Raw genomic sequence first — 17,468 nt, forward strand, 5'->3', positions numbered from 1 at the left:
AAATCCACTATCTGCAATAACATTTTGTTACAAAAGCAAAATCCTCTATCTACACAATTTTGCTTCATTACCATTTTTTTGTGGCAGGTAAAATAAAGACTGGGTAAGTTACATGTGCCGATGCATGTATGTATATGTTCCGGTAAAATCCGATCTTAGGTCAAACTAGTTTTGCCCAGGCTAAACTTGTTCTACCTAATGCGATGTCCAACCGAAACCAAATCTTGTGGACTGCGTAGCTTCAGTTGGACTGATGATGAGAGTTACAAAAATAGTTTATTCTAAGATCGGGTTTGGCCGGTAGCTTACAGGTATATACATGTCCGCTCATTTACTACAATAATGTCATAACTCAAAAAATCAAAACTCGAGAAAGACGGCTTTAAAGTTTTGAATTTACATATACGCCGATACTAAAAATGAATACATATTTTATTCTAGTGAGATTCTGGTAAAGGCCTGTATGCAGCTCTCAAGAAAAGCAAAAACTCCATATAAAATGACGTACAAGAAATGGCTAAGAAATTTTCTTGAGTCAAATTTCCTTAAGGCAGTACGCAGTTCTTAAGAAATTTACTACGCTTTCTACTACGGTTTTCTAAAGTTTTTTGTGAAGAAAGAGCATAAGGCAACCCAGTTTTGCAACAGAAATATATGCCCGTTCCATTATTTCTTGAGTAAAGAGTGAGGCAACAGGCTGTGAAGTATCAAAAAATGTCAAAATTCCTTGGACACACACGCGAAATAATGGCAATTTTTTCTTGACCGTTTTCTTGAGAGCTGCATACAGGGCTTAATCGATACAGCTATGATATTTTTACACGAAATAGAAGAAGACGTAGCGATAATTTCTGCATACTCAACACAAAATTTGTATTTTTTGGATTATGACACTACTAAAGTAAATGAGCGATGTGTATATGTTTATTTGCCTCCACTTGGTCCGAAGATTCCCACAATTCTCTCTTACTCATATCTATTTAAGAGTTTGACCAACCATCTCTTCGATGACAGGCAAAAGCCCTGGTGCAGACAAAATCCCGTACCCCGTTCTAAAAAATCATGCGTATCCCATCAAACATAGAGTCATTAAACTCCATAACTACATTTTATTTCAAGGGTTATATCATCAAGAGTGGGAAACTGCTATTATTATTCCTATTGCCAAACTAAATACGCTAATGATATTTTAATTTTTTCTAAGACTAAGGACTTGACGCAAGTAAAAATTATTTTTTCTAACATACTAAACGATCTAATCAATTGGTCCAAATCTTCAGGAGCTCAGATTTAAGCTGAAAAAGTAATTTTTTCACATATGCAGAAAATACAAATAAATACATACATCCAACCCTCTCCTTGTCTAACACCCCTCCCCTATACTGATACATTGAAAATATTTGGAATGATGTTTTACAATAAACCTACTTTTAAGCAGAACTGTCATTATGTAAAAGTTGACTTTGGGCTCGTAATTTATGGACACTGCGCAAAAAAACATCTTAAATTGCTAGAAACACCTTACTATGTAGCAGAGGAGAAAAAGCATCCGTGCATTTCCCACCTCGCCAATAAAAGCTATCTCTCACGTCGAATCCTGCTTTCAACAAAAAAACTGATGTAGCAAGCAATCACCTTTATTTCGTATATTAAGCTACATCAAAGATTTCGACATCATCCGATGCTTACTAAAGTAAAAACTCTACCGCAAGAGCATTTGCCCAGTTTGATACTCATAAATTACCTGGGAGCTTATTTTCACAGACGGTTCCAGATATGGTGGTAACAAAAGGGCTGGGTGTTACAATTGTCTTCAGTGCTTTTCCCCCGTACTGCTCGGCATTTACAGCCGAATCAGCTGTAAGTTTCGCCTCTATAAACGAAGGAAATTTCCTCATCTGAACGGACAGTAAACCAGCCAGCGAAGCCTCTTTTAACAGTGCTAATGATTCTCATATAATTTCGAAATCACGTGAAATACTCTTTTGACACAAAAACACATTTAAAATTATGTGGTTACCTGGGCACATCGGAATAGAAGGGAACGAATTTTCACACCTATGATTTCTGCATTAAAATCTTAGTTTAACATAGTATTTACGTCTAAAGAACTGACATTTTCATTATTCTGCAAAACCCTCTATCAGCAAATTTTTCTATATAAATAGTTATAATTCGAATTGCAATAACCTCTATCTGATCTTTAAACTAAAATTAAATGAATTAAAAGTAAAAGACTAGTTTTAGTATATTGCGTGAATATTTAAGACATGCGTGTGTACTTAAAATTATTAACACTTTTAAAAACAGCTGCCAAAACAGTTTTTTTGCTCTCCTGGAAAATTGAGTTTTTGCAGATAGTGGGTATTGAATATAAGCCCTCGATATGCCGAATTTCCACTAGACATTGAAACGACAAAAAATTGGTGTCATTTAAAATGTGCCATGTGGAAATGAACTCAACTAAACCAAAATTTTAACTAAAAAATTATATTTGAAAATCACTGCATATCAATCTACTAAGGAAAAATTAAAATTTGTAAACAAACATTAATTAAAAAAGCATTTCTAGTTGCAAATACACATGTATATTTTTATTTCCATGAATAATTATTGATAATTTATAAAAATTTTTTCGGAAAAACAATACCCGAATGACTTTCATATCAATATTTTTTGGAGTTAAAAAAGGTTTAGATTCAAATAAAAAATCAATAAAATGATGAGAGAAATAACTCCGATTTGGTTGAAAAATCATTCTAGTGGATGAAAAAGACTAGTGTGTAACGAAAATTTCGATAATCTATTAATTAAAAAGTCACAGATTTTTGAAAAGGTATATCCCTGTTAAGTGCCTATTTCGAAAAATTCTTTTATTTGTCCTAGCTATTGACAGTTGTATTTTGAAGTATGCAAAAATTTAAAAAAATCATTTCTTTTAAACGACAATAGATATCAGTATGGATTTGGCCTTTTTTTATATTACAGCATAAATAAATCGCGTTTCCGTTTCTACCAAAAAAAATTTCACCTTTTAATAACCCCTTTCTCTTTTCGTATTCGATTCTAAATTAAAGGTTGACCGATGCGGAATTTACGTGATCCCTTCTTAAAATGTCACACTCTAGTAAGGAAAATTCTCTGTACTCTGAAGCTTTGTCAGGGGCGATGCTTAAGGAGGTAGTTTAAAACGATCTAGACACAAAATTAAAAAAATATTTCCCGTTGTATTACTCCGTGCGACAAAAACAAAAAAAAAAATAAATATAGTAAAACGCAAATTTTAATTTTTCACAATGACGTCAGCATTTTTTTTCGAAGGGCTTTGAAATTTTAAAGATGTGATTAATTCAAAAAATTATTTTAAAACATCAGTGCAATCTAGAATAACAATATGAATACCAAATGAAAGAGAAAATTTAAAAAGAATAAAGTACAATTTAAAAAGAATAAAGTTTGTTGGATTTACAAGGACAAATAGGTAATGAAAATGCGCTTTTAATAAATTTAATCTTTTTAAGTTAATAAAGTTTTCAAGATGAAATTCGATGATGAGGTCGTGCGTATTTTAGCCCCAAGCAATAATTACAAAAAATAATATTGAAAATTTTCAAGGATATTTAGGCACAAAATTTGTAAAGGACATTTTCCACACCCGTTCGTCCTTGTGTACCAAAAAATGTATTCTGTTATAAATATATAGAATTTTTTTTTATATGATACCCTTATTGTTACTCAACACTGCACCGAATTTTTAAATAGTTTTTTTAAATAATCATATTTTTTAAATTGCAAAATCCTTTTAAAAAATTCTGACGCCAGTGAGAAAAAGTAGTAGTAGTACGCAGTTTTGCTATAATTTGCCCATAGTTTCGCTTATATTTAATTTTTTTGTGTGTAAAATTTACTGTCGCACGGTGTTATATGTGCGTGTTAATATTTAAAAGTTTTAAATTTGCTTTTTTAAATTTTTGATAAAGCATTTTTTAAGTAAAATATTTAATTGTACACATTTTTCTCAGGATTTTAATTTCAGACTTTTCTGAATGTTAGAAACCTTTTTCTTTAATTTTAAATTTTTTCAGAATTCAGACTCGTTTGAATGTTAATAACCTTGTTTTAATTTAACATTTTTTTTGTATAAAATATTTATTAATGAAGTTCTATCATGTAATGAGTTAAATATTCTGGGTGCCGAAAAAAGAAATTCTATTTTACAATCACACCCGTTATATCTACTACATATAAGTATGTATATTAAAATTTTATATTCCTCACCTTTCTCCACTTGTTGCCGCCAGTCAACGTCAAATAATAAAAAATTTGCGTAAAAGAACAAAATCACACCAACAAAAATGCAACAACGTCGTTGCACCCACAATTTCGATTTTTTTCGATTCGAATTTAGGTAAACACTTTTAACGAAAGTTCGACTTTCACATTTTTGTAAGCAATTTTCGTCCATCATTCGCAATAGAAAATATTTCTTTAAACCAACTTGCACTCGTATGCGCAAAGCGAAAAGAATGAAAAATAGTTGCAATAGAAAAAAAAAGTTTTAAGAATTTTTACACTTTGTGTTTTTTGTTTTTTAGATTTTCGAACACAAATCACTTTAGTTGTTACACTTCACTTCCGTGTCTTTTTGTACTTCCATATATACTATGTATAATTGCTTCACTCGTTGCTTATCCGCTTTCTAATGAAGTGTGTGTCGGGCTTAAGCGCAGCATTTATAGCAGTCGATCAGCTGCAGCAGCCAAAACTGAGTTTTGTGAATTATTTGCTGCCGAAAAATGCAGTTTCATGATAAGCGAAATTATCGGTTAGTACATACAAAATATTCATACACATGTAAATAGACTAACTTTAATATATATACATACATATGTACATATGATCTTGTGTTTTTGTATTTGTCTGAATGTACGTGTGATTAGTTAGTTATGCAGCATGTGAGTGGAAAATTTTGAGTTGCAATTCCAGTGGAGCAGGCCTACAGTGCGTGCAAGTCGTTTAGTGGCTTGGCTACCTAAGTTCAGTAACAATTACTTTAAAAGATTCCATAAAATATTTTTTAAGATCCATTTACCTGGGCCAGTCATGTACACAACTCATGTGCTAATGACCACTTTTGCGATGATACCCCATGCAGGATACTTCTCCTATTTTCGATGCTTTATCTATTTTATGCAATTTTATGGAAAAAGTTATTTGTATGAGGGCTTGGTTAAGTTTCCATTATTTTCCGGCCCTTCGCCTATTAACGGGCAAACCGTCGACGCGTACTACCACTCTGTAGGTTCTGAATGCGATCCCTAGTACGAGCACATCTAAAATTAGGAAGTGTTATTTTTTAACAGCGGTTGGCCTCCAGCTGGCAATGGCAAACCTGTATTGCAAAGGCTTGTCCATTTGCCGTTCGGAGGCGGTCTAAAATTGTAGGTCTCTCAATTTTTGTTATAACATCAGCCCGCACACCACAAGTTGGAGCAGGAGCTGGACAAAGCATTATTTGGACATTCGGAGATAGTTAAGAATTTCAGATCGCTCCAAAATACTGCTACTAAAAATTGGTGGATAAGCTCGGCCATAACTCAATCGTTGAAACGGCGCAATTCAATCAAGTAGTTAAGCAGGCGGCTATTATCAGTATGCTAGCGTTATAAAGCGCGATACCAGATAGTTCCATCTTAGTATCGCTAAAGCTGGGCAACCTAGAAGAAATATTGTGTATAGTGATTGTGTCTCTCAAAAATCTCTAGACCACTGCGGTAGTTAGGACTGCGATTGGACAGTGGGCTGGCAGAACGGCTTCCTAGAGGAAATACTTTCGTTGGTGAGCTTATACATCCTTTATGTAAATAAGACTAGTTCTATACTACAAGAAACAGCAAAGCATATTTGGCCTAGGTTGGATAAGCATAGGTCTAACCCTCTACTCTGCTTGGAGAGACCACTGCTTCGGAATGTAATTGGAGTTTTCACCGTGCACTGCCGGATGGGAACCCCCGCTAGTAGGATGGGTATGCAGTCAAACGATTACTGTCGTAGCTGACGTGATAGGGAGGAAATCGAATGCGCACTGAATTACCTGTGGAACTGCCTAGGATGGTACGTTAGGGTAATTAACTTTAAAACAAAAAAAAAATATCTCCTTAAAACAAGAACACCGATATATCATACTTTAAGATCTAACCGTATTTGCCGAAGATATGACGAAAATGTAAAATGGCGACCCCTAAGTTTGGCGTAAAAGCATACAATTTTTGTTTTGAAATTGCCTTGCAAAAATACTTTGGATTCGAAGGTGTGCGGCGAACTTTTTTTCTATTATGGTCTAATATACATACATACGTACGCGTATAGAATAATAAATACAACTTACGCATATCGATTGAGATCTCCTTGGCATTGTAAGACATTTATCAAAGCACGCCTTGGCAATGATTATTTTGTGATTAGTTATTATCAACATTTACTTTATTGTTTTATATATAACGGTCTTAATTTGTCAAAACCTCATTAAACGAAATAATACCGCACTTGTCGATCAAAAAATACAATGAAAGGCGCGCAAATCGCGTCTTAACTTTTTGAAAACAGCCACTGAAATGGACGTCATTGTTGGCGTATTGATTTCTTGGAAATTTAACTAGATAATCAGTGAGGGGGTTTTAAACTTTTTCTATTAGTGAGAAAATATTTTGGTTGTGTGACATAAAATAAATCAAATAAACAAAGAGTTTTAAAAGTTCGTGCTGTTCGAAGAAAAACGTTGTCAATAGCATCTTGCATACGCTCGATATACCCCAGGCATCGTAGTTGCCTTTAGAGTAGGAGTGTTGGTAGTGTGTTGGCTTACTGGGATGTAGGACCTGTCGAAAATACATATGTACATATTCAGAAGCCTTTCTAAGGTTGAGAGGTGCCATGAGCTTGAGCTGCACATATAGATCGAAATAGGAAAAATTTGACATGCTTATTTCTTTCGAGAATCCCATAGAACAACAAATTCTTAATTCTTTTGAAATATTGATGCATACAATTTTTAATCAAAATTTTCTGAAATAAATATATTTAAAAAATTATTATTTCAAAAACAAATTTTTCTACTTTGTTTGCAAGCTCTTCATAAAATATGTTTGTAAATACATATGTATGGAGCTTTCTAAATAAAAAGATATATTATTTGGTAAAAAGATTATAAAAACTCAAAAAGATAATTTAATTAATTTTTTTATTTAATATTTAAAATTACAAATCTTAGCAACTAACGGTCTAAAACTGCGCACATTAACATTATATATTACTTGATTTTATATTTATTTATATTATTTATTTAAATTTATAAAAACTTCACATAGGTAATGCGAAAAATAAATTTTAGTTATGCTGAAAAAATAACAATATCGCTCAAATATGCGCATCGATATTGAGCTATAAGGAAAATTAAATACACATTCGAGCAGAAACACGGCGGAAACATTTTTGAATACTTTGTAAATTTTTAGTACGAAACTACATAATTTTACGGAAAACTCAAGGAAAAACTCTTATTTATAAAATATTTGCAAACTTTATTGTAAACCTTTTTAATCCAAAACTAATTTTACCGAAACCCGAAGGAAAAAACTACACAAATTAAATTTACATTAGCAAACGAAATCGAGCAGAAAACCGGTGGAAACATTTTTGGAAATTTTTTAAAGTGTTTCAAAATTATATTTGAACACTTGATTTAAAGTGTTTAAAAATTTGTTTAAATATTTTTTGTTATCCAAAACTAGTTTTAGCGAAAACCGAAGGAAATGATTTTGCAAAATTTATTAGTATGTATTTAAAAATTTAATTAAAAAAATTTGTGAAAGCTTTATATTAAAAATGTTTAATACAAAACTAGTTTTACCGGAAACCGAAGAAAACAATTTTTAAAATTTAATTTAAAACTGAAAATTTGATCTAATTTTTTTTAACTTTATTTTTTTAAATTTTAATCAAAAGCTAGTTTTACAAATGTAAGTGCTAAACTAAATGCTACGAAAATCTTTTTTTTCCACACCGAATATTGCATTTTTTTAACGCTTTTAAGATTTTATAAAGGAAACTTATTTATTACACAACTTACATTTTACATAATTAAGCAAAAGGGTTGTAACTGGTGAATATGTATATTTTCACCGCATGACTTTATTTATTTTCATGAATTCGACACTTTAAATTTTTTCATTGAATAAGAAAGCAATTATTACAAAGTTTTTCTTTTCAATTTATTTACATTAAATTATAGAGTACACTTTTCGCTCAAACCACTGCGCTTTGGCATAAAAATTAACAACAAAAAAATTAAATAAAAATGTTAACAAAATAAAACTTAAACTTATAATACCCTTGTACAACGAAAAAGAAATATATTAGTAAGCAGCTGAGTTGCATAACCAACTGGTTGTTTGTAACTGCTATATCTTCAACTATGTTTTTGTTATTTTAGTTTTTACAAATACTTTTTTTTTACTGCAGCAGAACTTATAATTTTTCTTCTCCCAATTCACTGCTACATATAATTGGATTTTGTGCCCAGTTTGTTTCTTTTTTTACCACTTAAATTTGTACGTAAAATTCGCACACGCTACTACTACTTTCTATCCTTGTCGCCCCTCTCCATCACGTACTCTCTGCTCGCGTGCACGCTTCACGAACGTCCGCATGTTGGCAAGTTGACCCGGAAGAAAACATTCAATTCTATCAGCGATGCGAATACCATAAAGACCAAATACATAACCAAGCAGGCCATGCCCACTCTTCGATCCAGCTTGAATTTATTGAACGAGAATGTGATATAGAGCAAAAAGAGGGTGGAGAGTAACGTTATAGCCGAATACTCCAGTCCAGCTGAATTGATGCCGACATAGTTTTGTCCCTCTTGTATGGGAAAGAAGACAGCTTTGATGAGCCAAGGTACACCCAAACAAAGTAGTATATCGAAAGTATTCGAGCCGATCGAATTGCAAATTCCCATAGAACCGTGACCTGTAAGGAGAATGAAAAATATGCAGTGAAATTAGAGAGTTTAGGTAGTCGCTATAGCTTAGTTTGGTTAGTACAAATAGATAACTGTGAGGAAGGTATCACGGAGGAGGCACGCCATATCTAATTTACTCCTTTTTGCTATTCGCTGGCTACCTAACGAGTCTGAAAAACCAGTCGAAAAATTCCCGTAGACAAATACATACAAGCTGACGTCTTTATGTAGATCTTTTCTTTCGACTCGGGGTGTCTTTCATTGGTTTTTGTCAAACGAAATGAGGAATCCCAATCGGTCGAAATGGCCTTTGACGACTTTGTATTCACAAGGGAGACTAACTCCTGACGCCTGAAAACGGCGTTTGTTTTTGTGGTTGTGGCGGCTTACTTAGCCATGGATAGATCGATCAAGAAGTTAGTTTTTGTCGTCAAGCTCAACTCAGATCCGAGAAACAGTCGGTTTTATAACAAAACTGTTTCTCTTTTTTATGTGTCCAGTTTTTATTAAGTTATTTTTAACCGACTTCCAAAAAAGGAGGAGGTTATCAGTTCGTCGGAATATTTTTTTTTTTTTTTTTTTTTTTTTTATGTATGTTACCGCATAACTTTGGACCACGTCAACCGATTTCGATAATTCTTTTTGCATCGGAAAGGTAGTGTCTCAGAGGTGGTCCTGGCATACTAATCTGGTTAAGATCCGATCAGCGGATCATGAGATATATATATATATATTTTTTTTATATGAGTGTTGAAGTCGGTTTTTTTTTTGCTAAAAATTACTTGTTATCATAAAATTTTGGAGGAATTCGAGTTATAAATAATTACTTTTTCTTTATTTTCTCTTAAAAATTATTTTTTTACCGACCTCAAGAAACAAGAAGGATTTTTATTTATAGACTTACGTTCCCGAAAGGGTTAATGTCTGTCTGTAGACTGTTGAGTCCAAAATCTGGCTCGTGACGTGTCTGGAGATGCTCGATCTCAAGCAAATATCGGCAACCTGGTACTTGGAGACTGCTTGCTTGAAGGTGGTGCTCAGCAGCGATTTACTTAAATTATGATTGCGTTTATATATGTTAGTAAGGAGAGCAGAGGGTCAATTCCCGTTCTGCGTTATCGTGAAGTGAAGTTAAAAGTATAAAATTAACACCGAAATAAATGCGGTGTAAAGGTGTTATTTTTATCACTTCAGGATAACGCAGAACGGGAATTGACCCTCAGGCTAGCGCAAAAGGGCCTTTGTGATGCAGAAGTAAGAAAAGTCTGAGAGATTTCTTTAGCGAACGTCGTTATAGCAATCATCAATTAGTTGGTAGCGAGTTTCGCTAGGCATAAACTTCAAAACTAATTTGGATACTTTTGGGTGCTTAATCTTCAAATACTACTGAAGATTTTCGACCACGCAATGATATGTTTCAGCCCAGACGGCAGACACTAAGTCTGAATGCCTTCTAGTAACAGGAAATGGCTTACAGTATCGGAAGCCTCCAATAAGTCCAACGGTACTAAGATAGTTTTCTCAGAGGCTCCGTTACTAGTTGCTTTGTTGTTAAGTATGTAGGTGCTACGTGAAGTTCGAAAGTAGCATGTGTCTATACTAATTGGGGGCGGAGAGCTTTCGAGCGGTAAGACACCTTTTTTGCTGGTTTTCCAAGATGTAAATACTTTATTGAATCCCACAGAAGTTATTAAGCATTTTCGTAGGGTTAGGTGTTAACTCTTTGCTAGATCCAGTATCTATAATACGCTTTCCGACATTATTTACCTCTTTTAGCCACAATAACGCTGGAAACCGCCTCCGGCACACTTGTGCCCGCAGCCAGAAAAGTGATACCCATTACTGAATCTGGTATTTTCAGTGTGTCACCTGAGAAAAAATGGGGAAATTAAAGAAATTTAAAAACTACTTACTACACATGCACCGCACTCACCTATAATGGTGATCATCCAAGCGACCACATAAGACAACGAGCCAATCCACACAATACACATAATGAAAGTCAATGGAAATATCTTATTATTCTTTGTCTTCTTGCAATCCGGTATCGCTATGCGAAAGAGTAAATGTATGGGCCAAATGATGAGCCAAGTGAATTGTGCAAAGCAGCTTTTATCCTTTGGATAGTGCAGCAATTTATAATGTTCTTCCTCATCCTCCTCGTCGCTTGCTGCTGATGGCGGGATAGCTACCGAGACAGCGCCGCCGACTGTTGCAGTCGGCTGTAATTCCACGGCTGCTTTTTCTGTAGCAATTGTGGCGGTTAGAATTTTAGCATCGGCCGGTGGTTGTAAAATAGCTGCTGTTGTTGTTGTTGCTGTGGTATTAGAATTTGAATTCGTATTCGAATTCGTGGCTGCGGTGGTGGCTGCAGGAGGTGGTGATGCCGTTGGTTGCAGCTTTGGTGGCTCATTATTTACGCCGCCATTTAATTGTATAGTGGAGAGTTTGTGGCAAATACGATTCTCGACGAGGTCTGCAAGGCGGTGAAGGGGGATTATTGATGTTTAGAATGAGTTCATTGGTCATTTGTTGTTAGTTAAATGGTTAATAGGGGTAAGGTTTATGTAAAGTACTTGCTTATTAGTGTTAGTAAGCAAAATGGATTCAAGCTGCATGAAAGGGGTATATTGTTAAATAGTTAAGAGATAAGATTTAGCGTTAGATAAATATTTTTGCAAGAGCAATCAGCGGAAACAAGTAATCATGAGATCTTAAAAGTGAGCACACCTTTTCGCATTCATATCCTATCTAAAGTTCGGAAATTCTGGAAAAGTTATTCTTAACATTTCCAAGTGGTGCTTCTCAAACGACTACCGAAGAGTCAATTAATAAAGGGAGCCAGCTTCCCAGTATTTTTGAGATATGGTTTCCTAGCGTATATATGTAACTCGGGAGTTTAGTTGAAATTTTAAATAATTTCGATATTAGTTCCTTACATTTCGTCCAACAATTTGGAGCTCAGACTAAATTAATTATTTTAAAAATTTATTGATGAGAACAGGCCGGTGTCACCTGAAAGAGTCAGTCAGACAGGTTTCCGCCTTAGATATTTCCTATATATGGAGTTCTACCCATGTTGTCACTCAGGAATCAATTAGCGCCTAAAAGCGCCATTTTGGTGCATTTCTCGTGGACAATGATATTTTATTCTACCGTAGCCTACCTGTCAGAATATTTCAGCAGTTTAATCAAACCATTTAGAACCGCTTATGTATTTGTAGATAAATCCAATATCTGCTTCAGTTAGTGTTTCCTGAAAGTTTTATGTCTTAAATAAGCCAGACTTGGGCATTCGCATAGGAAATGAAATACTGTTTCTTCGCTGCCATCCAAGCCGCAGCGGCGCATATTCTGTAATATGGAAGACCTATTCTACAAGCATGTTTCCCTAGTGACCAATGACCGGTGATAGTCGCTATAATTCTAGATACTTCTATCCTGGACCTAATTAGCAGTTCTGCAGTTCTTTTCCTACTAATTTTCCTATTAAAGTCAGGCCAAAGCTCTTGTGCTATCTTGCAAGTCTGAATCTCTGACCACCTCCTCCTTGCCAGTTCCAGAAGGCGCAAGTGGATTTCTCTTTGTATTTTTCTGAGGGCATAACCCAGTATCACTGCTACAGGTTTTTCCAAACAAGCTCCCGCCTTGGCCAGTTCATCTGCTCTCTCGTTGGCTTCAATGTTCCTATGGCTGGGAACCCAGTCAAGATAGATGAACATTGACTGAGACGCCGAGCGTAGCTCCATATCTCCTTCTTTTACTAGCTTGACAGACATCACATATGCCTATGCATGCATGGTTTTCCAGCTGGAGGGATCGATTGACTCCAAGCTCCTCGGAATATACCCCTGTCCCTGCACCGTAATCCATCTTGGACCCGTCAGTGTAGATACAGATGGCTTCCTTATCGGCAGAACTTGTACATTCAAGCCAAGGCTTGATACCGTACAGCCTGCGATTTTATTTCCTATCGAGGCCTAAGATTGAGCTATGCCCAAAGTTCATCAATCCCCATAGCTCAGACCCTCTGAGTCGTAATGCTGAGTACATCGCGGTTTCCTTTAGGCATAGCTCAATAGGCATCATACTGAGGACTACGTTCAGTGCTTATGAAGGGCAGGATTTCACTGACCCAGTTGCCCCCGAGCATGCCACTCTTTGTACGCTATTTAGTTTAATGACATTGTATTATTTGCCACCATACTAGGGTGCCGTAGGTTAGGATTGGCCTTTGATAGCGGTGTACATCCACATCACAAGTTTCGGTTTTAAACCCCAGTTTCCATTGAAGGTCATTAAGTTTCCCGTTTAATTTGGTATCTGGAAGTACTGCCAGATATTTCGCATTGGACGATAGGTGGATTATCTTTCCGCCAAGAGATGAAATTTGACAAAATTTTTTTACTAGCTAAAATTTAGACCTCAGCTTGCTGGATTGCTTAGAACAAAGTATAACGTGGATTCCACGTCATCGTTTTTGAGATATTTTGCCTCACCACGTGAATTCTGATCGAACTTTGACCTGAAAAACACTATCCAAGTTCGAGACATGTCGCTTTATCACTCCAACAAACTTTCACGATCGTCTCTGGTACACCCACCCCACCCACCATAAGTCTAAACTTAAGTCTGATGATGAGTTCACGACCCAAGGTACCTCCGTCAAACTTTCCATCAAGCTTCGACGGGTCCTATCTTTTAGTTACTGCCTTCCACCCCTTCACTCTCGGAATTCGGGTAGTTAGAAATTATACGAGTACCACGGAAGGCATCAAGGCTAGCTTGTAGTACCTACTCCTATTAAACTGTAAGTGGAAAGGTGCATTGTTTTTTTATCCTCCACTCCTCCACCTCTCCTCGTGAGATCCGTTTGGTTATAAAAAGTAAGTAGCTTGGCCGACTTTGGAAATTGTTTAGCTTAGACTGTGTGGATTTCATTTCCTTTTACTTTAACCAAACAGGTGATGGTTAAACTAGACATTGTTATGTAGATTGGCAGTCTCATATTGCACCCGTTTACATAGCTTTACCAAGATTTGGGTTCTAGGAGATTCATTACTGGCAAGGGTTACGCGAGTTACAAGGGTTATATTTAACTAGGCTCAATTAGCGTGTCTTTCCAATTTTTCGTGGCCTGATGATGATATCGTTCAGACTGCACCCCTTAGTAACTAGGATTTCCTAACATTTGCTCTAATAACTAATTCTAGTTGGCCGAGTTTGAAAGAATACATTATTTCTTTTGTATGATAAAGTTATGTAAATAAAAAAAATAATAATATTCAGAAAAAAATTGATGTTCACTTAATATGTACTAAATATATGAACGCAATTAAATGTGTGTGTTTATTAGTTTATTTATGTACAGAAGTATATGTATGTACATGAGACCGTACCACCTTACACCACAGTAAACCAAACATTTTCGCCGTACATCCCTCATTCTAAACTATTTTTGAAAGGCAAGCTGGAAAACAATTTTTTTCGGGACCTAAATACATTCGGCAATAAAAAATTATTATACTGGAATAATATCAAAATACTTTCCAAGGCGAATTTATATAAGGTGGTGTTACTAGCTCAGCTGATTTTGTGTATGTGTTTCGCCGCACGGCTTCTGATATCAAATTGAAAAATTTTGTTTGAATTTCTACACACACTCTTACAGATTTTGACAGTTTATGCCGCCAAAGCAAAAACAAAATACATGTAAATTTTTGTTTTTGTACTCCTGCTATCACCTTATATTAATTCGCCTTGATACTTTCTTAGCAAAAGTTTGTGAGAGTTTTTATTTACTGACATTAGAGTGGTAGATATTTTAGGGTAGTAGGAACTGTAGGTCAATGAACTTAGAAAAAAGTTATCTCCTCGAGAAATTCTGAAGCATTTTTAGAAGGCAAGTTTTATTATTTTTTTCGCCGAACTTAGAGATTGCCGCTTTAAGTTTTTTTGGTGACACCTATTTATATTCGGGAATAAAAAAAGTTGCACAAAATTCTACTGAAATGATCATAACACTTCCTTAAGCTGCCTTTGCACGGCAAATAAGTATTTTGACTGGCCGATTTTCCAGTCGACAGAAATCGACCCTTGTAAAGGCAGCTTTAGCAAAAGTTTAATGATTTTTGGCGAGCTTTAGACTACTAACATTAGGGTGATAGGAAGTGAGATAGGGTGGGTAAGTACATCGGCGTAGCCAGAATGAAATCTAGGGGGGCAGCTCGACCCTATTAAGCTGGCATTTCAGGGAACTATTTTATATATATATAAGGAAAATTTGAAAGTTAGGGGGGTGGGGGGGCTCGATCACCCCCCTGCCCCTACCTGGCTATGCCCATGGGTAAGTACGTAAGGTCAATGAACTTAGAAAAATAGTCACTGATCGTGAGCGGAACATCGATATAACACTATTGCAGATCCAACTGTAAATGCCGAATATATGAAAAAAATGCCTTGCAAAAATATCTTAGACTCAGAGGTGTAAGACGAGATTTTTTTCTGGTATGGTCAAATGTGCATAAGTTAGTATATTTTGTAATATTATACATGTGCGTATGTATATGTTTATATGTATGTATTTCCATCAACCTGGTTCTTTTTCATTGCTGTTCTTTGTCTGTATGCTGCAATTGGATGAACGGCTGCGCGAGCGGGCCTGTTTCACGCCACCTATTTAATTGCATGTGTTTGTGTGTAAAAGCATAAAAATATGTATGTAAGTAAGTGTATATTGTCTTAAACCAATTGTAATACAAATTTTCGAGTATTTTATGTATACATATATGAAAGTAGATATATGTATATCGCCAACTTCATACCTTTTGCACATTTTTGAAACGATTTATCAAAATACATCACTGCCAAGTAAACAGCATAGAGCGAGACCAATATCAGCGCCTCATACCACTCGACACGTTCATCGTGCATAACACAAATCAATATGGCGACTGTGACGCCATACGCTATGCTATCGCGTGTTAAGGGCCACCAATCTAGTGGAATGGTCTGCGGGAGATCGGGCAAAGAGTGATACAAAAAAAAAATTAAATCAGTATTAGAAACTTAACTCACTACATATTTTAGGCTACTCACCATACCCGCGCCAATCCCACAGCACGCGGCCACCGCTAAAATATTGAACACCGCCGAGCCGACAATGGTGCCCACACCGATGTCACCCTCTGTGATGAATGTGCCTATCACATTGACGAATAGTTCGGGCGCTGATGTGGCCGCAGCCATAAAAGTGGCACCAGCCACATCATTTGACATATTTAACGCTGCGGAGAGATGGGGGAAGGAGTAAACATAATTTAAAACTCAACGGTAACTAAAATTTGGTGAGAAACATTTCCTTCACTTTAAGATTAAATTATTGGTGACATAACATAACGCCATACCCATAACTATCATCGATTAAAGGTACCATAACCATAAACAGCTGATTTTTCGTAGTCAAAATGTCGGTGTTGCCAGACGCGCAAAATGTGTAATATCGTTGGTTACTTGCGCAGAACTTCTTTCACTATCACTAAATTAACACTAAATTGTTAAAACTCAACAGCAGATCATAATAAAATATGTACATCAAATTAAAAGTTATAACTTGTACTTGTATAATTTTGGTACAGTTGAAATCAGCGTGAGAAGTTCTATCAATACAAATTTTTGGTTTTTGCATAGCTAAATGGTTCATATTCTACACTTATTCCAAAACGTTGGCTGTGAACAATATATATATTTTTTTTTTGAACGTCTAGCAACACTCACTTCAGATATCAGCTGATATGGTTATGGCGGAAAATCAAAATTCAATTGGTCTCTATGGCTATGGTTATGACTATGGCGTTATGGTGTGGCACCACTTATCGAATACAGTGTTGGCCATAAGGGTGGTTGGAACAGCTGTTTTATATGTTTATGGTTATGGTTATGTCACCATTAATTTAAGCTTTAGACTACAATCACTCACCTGCACATATTTTTTCGACTGCAGGCACAAAGTACTCATCACATACTACCGCTAATGCTACAAATAAATATAAACTGGCTATCACATGAAGTACAACAGCACCTGACTGTCTCTGCGCCTCGGTGAACAGATCCTTGGGAAAGTCATCGATGGCGGGTTGTGTGCAATTTATATCTGAAATTTATGAATGAAATTTTTATGATTATTTGAAAAGTTTAAGAATATATAGATCATAGAAGATATGCGTACCATAAAATACCAATTCATAAAGATTTCGTGTTTTAGGAAAATATCTATGCAATATACCAATATCAGTCTTGTTGAGCGAGATAAAAGTATTAATGGTAAATGAGTACCTGGGAATTGCCAGATTTTTCGAATTGTTCTCTGATAGTACTATAACTGTGGGTGGGATTACTTGTGGTCTCTGTTAAATGTTTAAGTACACGTCAGGGCAGCATTTGCCAG

General features: G+C 35.5%; 2 protein-coding genes across 2 annotated transcripts in view; both read right to left on the reverse strand.

Moving 5' to 3' along the window:
- LOC118748321 (sodium/potassium/calcium exchanger 4-like) overlaps positions 1-6,425 on the reverse strand; it is a 10,202-nt gene extending 3,777 nt beyond the window's left edge. Inside the window, exon 1 of the mRNA XM_036482696.1 lies at positions 6,389-6,425. Coding sequence (XP_036338589.1) covers positions 6,389-6,425 — 37 coding nt within the window. The remainder of the gene's footprint in view (positions 1-6,388) is intronic.
- A 1,559-nt stretch (positions 6,426-7,984) lies between these two features.
- The window catches only part of LOC118748715 (sodium/potassium/calcium exchanger 3-like), a 39,353-nt gene continuing 29,869 nt past the window's right edge, over positions 7,985-17,468 (reverse strand). The window contains exons 2-8 of the mRNA XM_036483363.1: positions 17,001-17,174; positions 16,121-16,308; positions 15,847-16,033; positions 15,617-15,697; positions 10,956-11,498; positions 10,790-10,891; positions 7,985-9,030 (exon numbers count right to left, since the gene is read on the reverse strand). Coding sequence (XP_036339256.1) covers positions 8,693-9,030; positions 10,790-10,891; positions 10,956-11,498; positions 15,617-15,697; positions 15,847-16,033; positions 16,121-16,308; positions 17,001-17,174 — 1,613 coding nt within the window. The 3' untranslated portion in view covers positions 7,985-8,692. The remainder of the gene's footprint in view (positions 9,031-10,789; positions 10,892-10,955; positions 11,499-15,616; positions 15,698-15,846; positions 16,034-16,120; positions 16,309-17,000; positions 17,175-17,468) is intronic.

Source organism: Rhagoletis pomonella, unplaced genomic scaffold, assembly GCF_013731165.1.
Source record: "Rhagoletis pomonella isolate Grant_MI unplaced genomic scaffold, Rhpom_1.0 Rhpom_scaffold_00013, whole genome shotgun sequence".
Taxonomy (NCBI): Eukaryota; Metazoa; Arthropoda; class Insecta; order Diptera; family Tephritidae; genus Rhagoletis; species Rhagoletis pomonella.